The sequence below is a fragment of the Melanostigma gelatinosum genome (assembly GCF_949748355.1).
Source record: "Melanostigma gelatinosum genome assembly, chromosome: 1".
Classification (NCBI taxonomy): domain Eukaryota; kingdom Metazoa; phylum Chordata; class Actinopteri; order Perciformes; family Zoarcidae; genus Melanostigma; species Melanostigma gelatinosum.
Window position 1 is genome coordinate 31571640 of NC_136634.1, and position 6000 is coordinate 31577639.

Below are 6000 nucleotides of genomic sequence, written 5' to 3' on the forward strand. Positions count from 1 at the left end.
CCCTCTCCACACAGCGTATTCTTCTGCCGCTTTTTTTTATGTTTCTACGACGACGATGTCTCAACAACATATCGCCGCTCTAACCACGGTTCTATGATAGACTAGCATCGCCCCTTTGCTTTGTATTATCCATCTGGTCTACGATATATTTGATTGGCATTGTTTTTCATCATAAGCACCAACTTGAGGATGCCATACCTGATATTTTGTATGAACCAGCTCGAGGAGGACGATGCGTCGGAGACTGTGTGTCCGCCCAGCTCACGGCTGTTTCGGTCTTTCTTATGATAGTGTATGTAGACGACACTGACAAAACAAGCTTCTTCTTCGTTTACTACAGTGACGTCACCAGCACTTTTTTCTGAAAAGTTCACAGATTTTCAACTTGAAGCGCTCGGAGCATCAGCACAACAACAGACTGAGTGCTCAGGAAAAAGACGCTGGGTGCTGTGATGGGCTACATCGAATTAATAGTAAAATAGTGTAATGTGTAGTGTACTCAATGTAAAATGAGAAAAGACTGCTTTTTATTTTTTGGGTGATTTTGGGACCGTTAAAGATGGCTCCAGTTTTTTTTCCCACGGTGCCTGTGAAGCCTGATAATACATTTTCCATGTTGTTGTACACAATTGTAACATTCTCACTTCTCTCGTTTGTCACACAGGACGATGGAGAAGAACAAGAAGAAGGGGAAAATCTTTTGAAGAGCTGATCCTTCAGTTTTACACAAACTCAATATTTTTCTTCATCCCCCTCTGAAGTTCACATGTACTGTGGCCCTTTCGAAACATACACGCAAACATATAGAACATTCGCATTCCTCCATGTTACATTTAACAAGCAGCGCGTTGTGACACGGACGCCATTTCCACACATACACACACGCATGCAAATGCCCACAAACAGCCCACGTGCTTGTCTCTCAGCAGGGCCGTACCGTATCCGTACCGTATCCGTTGAAACCTTTTTCATTTTCAAGGGGAACGCATGTTTTAGTGAAATTCTATTTTCTTATATTTTCTGACAAAGAGGAGAAGCTGGAGTTCCTCTGAGGTAACACATGGCAGGGACCATGCATAGCCATTTGTACACATGTAGTCGCCTGTTCTCTAGATATATTCCATAGATCTGCAGGTAGGCGTACCATCCTTTCTCATCCACGCTCTTTCTTTTAATGGTCTCAAAAAGTGTGTACACGGTAAAACACTCATAAAATCATAAAGACCTCATAGAGAAGGGAGAGTGTATGTGAGTTTAGGTAACTGAATCAGGTGGCAGCAGAGGAGGGAGAAGTCAAGTGGGATTAAGGCCTGGGCACGGCAAGATCACTGTAAAGCTAACCGCCAACATGCTAGTGCTATTTAGTACTTCAATTTTCTCAGCACTGGGCCGTTTACTCCCCAGAACTTATTGTCCTGTTAGCAAACTTATTGTTCTATTGGTTTTTTAAATGTATATGTACTGTTAATTCCTCTCTCATAACTGTCTACAAACCATTCATCTTTTGTGGAACAGTCTGACAGAGGAGGTTAATTAAAAACAGATGGTGCAACACAATTAATAATAATCCTCTATTTTGGACTTCTCTTTTCCCTCAAAGGTCAGCTTGTTAATGGTCAACAGTACAAATTCACTCTTTTAAAATTCACCAAACTTGATGTAAAAAAACATTCCCATGTAAAACTAGAGAGAGCCTTTTACGTTAAAAGCCACCATAGTTCTGTGATGCGCTTGAAACTGAGGTAACGTGAGCCGCAGAATCAAAACCGAGGTGCTACCTGTTGCCATCCGACTTGCATTGCTCCTGAAGTAGTTTTATTATGGTGTGGATCACCTCCGAGCGAGGCAAGCGGTGTTCACTCAGCGGCTCACGTTACTACAATCTTGGAAAGGGAGGGGTGAGTGGAGGGGTATTCAGTTGGTTGCAATCTGCAACCACACCCCTAGATATCACCAAATCCTACACACTGTCCCTTAAGTGCTGTGTTTGAGGTCTGAAAGGCTGACTGATCCGAGGGAGATTTGAACTGTGTGCAACAGCAGTCAGAACATTGTCATTGCATTGTGTTTTTCCTATTTCAATAGAAGACATGCAAAAGCGTCATCGGTGTTTACCACGTTCCATTTCACAGTGATTACAAAGATGTTTTATATTGTGATTTAAGTGATGAATGTCGTCATCGATCTGAACCCTGATATCCAGCTTTTTTGTGATGAATTTCCCTTTGTGTGAAAGGGAAATTCATCAAAAAGCTGAAATATTCCTGTGACGCTTCCTCTCTCCCTGGACTCCACAGGAAGACAACAATTTGGAGAAGTTTGCCAATTCTGCCATAGCTTCGTCTCAGACTTCACTTGTCGAATATTAGATAGAACCTCTTCCTCAAGCAACCAATCATTACCCCTCTCTTACAGAAGTCAATTCAGAATCAGAAGGCAGTGTGCTGCGACACATTGGAACCTTTAAACCTTTCCAAGAGCTCCCATGTTTTATTTTCATATGATAGTGATGATATTAATAATACTATATGCAAGGTTGAAGAACAGCTCCTGAAATCCTTTATAGTTTTCTCAAGCGACTCGTAGAGTAATCTGTTATTTTAGTATCGTTTTTCAGATCGCCTGCAAAATTCATGATGCATTTAAAGCGAAATGCTAAAGGGCCGAACGTCACACCTGCAGCATTTCAGATATTACCTGTGTGGTTGTGTTCATGATGGAAATGCTTACATTGTGTACATACTGGAGGCTGCTCAGTGCCCGCATTCTTTCTTTGTTTTTTTTCACAATATTATAAACCAGGAATAACAACAGAACTTGTACTCGGAACTATTATATAAAACTTGTCTTAAGAAATACACAAATACATTTCTACACGCACACATATACCGTATACATCTATGCCAATGAGTACACTTTCTCAGGACCGCTCTGTTATTATATATTTTCTCTTTTAAGTCCGGAGAAAAGCAAGTTCAAAATAAGTGAATTTTTCTTTGAAATGCTTGTGAACCACTTCCAATAACGGCAAGTTAAGATAGACATAAGTCTAGGTGGACTTTTTTCTTTTTGTAATTTCTTTTTTTTTATGTGGACACTGTTTCTCTTCTTTGTTCTCTCTCCAACTGTACATTATTAATATTAAAGTTGACATGGTTATGCTTTAAGTCCCAATGTGTTTCTTTTTAACACTCGTGAAATGAATCGTTTAATATAGTCAAACATTTAGAATATTCTTGGATGGGTATTTATCAAAACACACAAGTTTGTAGATGTGTATCGGTACTGATATGCGATTATCAAAAAGAAAAAAATGACACTGTGAATGGGAATTACGCCTTATTGTTTATTGGTTGTATTCTATGTAATTTGTTTCTGTAATCTTTGCCCTGTTGACAGCCATGGCCTGAGAGACATGTTTTTTGCTGTCCGTCCATCTCAAGTTCACCATGAGGGAATTTCTTCAAATTTGACAAAAAGGTTGAACCGATTATAAGTTGGTGGTCGAAGGTCATGTGATCGCACACAAATCCAGTTTTGGCCATGACTCAAGAATCCCTTTGCTAATTATAACAATTTCACCAAAATGTCTAAGAGGATACGATTTTGGACAGACATGGCTGACTGGTTGGCGGATGCATACACGTCTGTATTTCACTACAGACGTGTATTTTTTGTTGTATGTTGTAAGTACGTGTATGTTTTCCCCCACTGTGTGTGGGGGCCGGTTAAGAGTCGCGAATGAGGAGTCAAAAGTTGTTTTGAGAAAGTATGAGTCGCTACACAAACGAGAGGTTCCTTGAGCATGCAGTGTTAAGGCCACAACTTCTGGACACAGGGAGAAATCGCCCCCCCCCCCCCTTGCAGCCATGCTGTCTCAATCACCTTGTGGAGGGAGAAATCTCCTCACAATGAAAGTGGAGCAGGCCAGCACACGTGGACTGATATCTTTTCAGTCACACGGCGCTAAAAACGTTACCGAAACTGATTTACAATTATAAGGCATTTAATTCCACTGATGCAAGTACGATTACAGTTAAACATTGGAGTACATACTCCTATGAAATATTAAAACAATAAAACCCCATTTGCAAAAAACTCTACTCAGCTCCTCAGGTATAAAACACGTCTGTCCTCTGCGAGCATTCACGGGAGAGAGAAAAAGACTTTAATTCAAACCTCCCACACATTCGTTCGCGACTCCTCCCCTTCCGTCTATCTCAATTGCTATTGGCTAACTTCTCTACGCACTGCAACGCCTGTCTCCATGACTCTCTTGCCCTGAGTTTCTAACACATTCAATGATTGTCAGTTATTGTTTAATCCCGTCTATAATAATCCTTCAGTGTGAAAGTTAACCTTCTGCAACTTGGCAGAAGCTTCATGTCTTTTAGCTACTATTCCTACATCACTTTATGTTTATCTTATTTATGCATTCCCAAAACCCTTATGATTATGACTAATTATGAATTATTAATTATGAATTATTAAACACTTTTATTATATCTACTAACTACCGTTTTTTGCTAAAATTTCTTACAACCTCCAAAACAACAGCAGGTTAAAGTAAAAATCAAATGGATTTATTATCCAAGAAGCATAAAAACAGATACAAACAGTTACAAACCGAATCACACAATTATTAACAAAACAAACCTATGTATGAAATCAAATGTGAGATCCAATCCGAGCCACCCAGAAGGCTGGTCTGCCTCCTCGGTGGCCAGCAGAAGATCTGAAAACCCCCCAGAGTTTCAAACCCTTTGTCCCCTCAAAGTTGCATTCCTCAGCTCATCGATCAGCTCACTGATTGGCTGAAGTCCAACAAGCCCCACCTGGGCCTATGCCCCATTGTCCTAAACTTCACACCTCTCCCTGCCACTTTCACACAACCCCCACTCCTGCACATTCCTCAGACCCCATCTCACAGACACTGAATGCATGAAATAAAACTTAAAACCCTCACAATTCCCCCTTTACTCACTCTTCAGAGTGAGTACATCAAACAGTTGTATCCATCAATGCATCATCCACTCATAACTGGTTGCTCTGTATATTTCTAAAACATTTTAAAGCATTTTTAACAGTTCTCGTGTAGCATTACTAAAGTAAGTACAAGCTGTTGAGGGAAAAGGATTATTCTTTACACATAGGTGTCATCATGATGTGTAAGCAGAATAGGTGTTACAAATGACATGCTAAAAAACAGTAGACAACACATTGTGCCTCTAAGGTCACATCGTTCTGGGTGTTTCTTCGTCGTCCAATGGTGGGGAATTTGCTTTTCACTCATGTAAGTGTGTATCACTGTCAAAAAGTTCAGTTGAGCCTGTGAGTGCAGTGACTGTTCATGTAGCTCGTTCTCGTGTGGGTGGTGAAGAGAACTGTCCATGACACCGCTCAGCTTGCCAGTGCCTTTGTGCTTTCCGGTTGGGGGTTGTGGAGTTGTTTGGGGGAAGGGGGGTTAATGCAGCCGCTGTCTCAGTGGGTGTAACCAGCTCTGCTGCCAGGATCATCGGTGTTTTTGAAGTCAGTGAATTGAGTCTGACTTGCTGCCAGTCAGACATGTCCTTTCACACCATTCCTGGTCCTCGTACCAGAACACATGTGCAATCTACACCTTTTACAACTCAGATTGTGTGGGAGACAGAGAAACAGAGACAGCAGTATTTTTTGTCCAACAAACTCTCATTATACATTCCACTTCTCTCTCTTCTCTAAGCACACTCCAAGTTGATCACATTTTACAGTTTTTCTCGATTGCTGAGACCAGTGGTGTAACGAAGAAATACTTCGTTACTGTACTTAAGTAGTTTTTTTGGGTATCTGTACTTTACTTTACTACTTATATTTCTGTTGACTTTTACTTTTACTTCACTACATTTTGCAAAGAAAACTGATACTTTTACTCCGATACATTTCCCCTGAAACCTTCGTTACTCGCTACAAAATCAAATCTATCTTCAGAAAATAATGAATCATGAGAGCAGCGTCGGTGAC

General features: G+C 40.6%; 1 protein-coding gene across 3 annotated transcripts in view; it reads left to right on the forward strand.

Moving 5' to 3' along the window:
* The window catches only part of LOC306780344 (septin-7-like), a 58860-nt gene extending 55698 nt beyond the window's left edge, over window positions 1–3162 (forward strand). For 2 of the 3 annotated variants that reach the window (XM_079272685.1, XM_079272686.1), the window contains exon 13: window positions 665–3162. In XM_079272685.1, coding sequence (XP_079128811.1) covers window positions 665–704 — 40 coding nt within the window. In that variant the 3' untranslated portion in view covers window positions 705–3162. The remainder of the gene's footprint in view (window positions 1–664) is intronic. The other variant, XR_013772149.1, reaches the window with a different exon arrangement.
* The last annotated feature ends 2838 nt before the right edge of the window (window positions 3163–6000 follow it).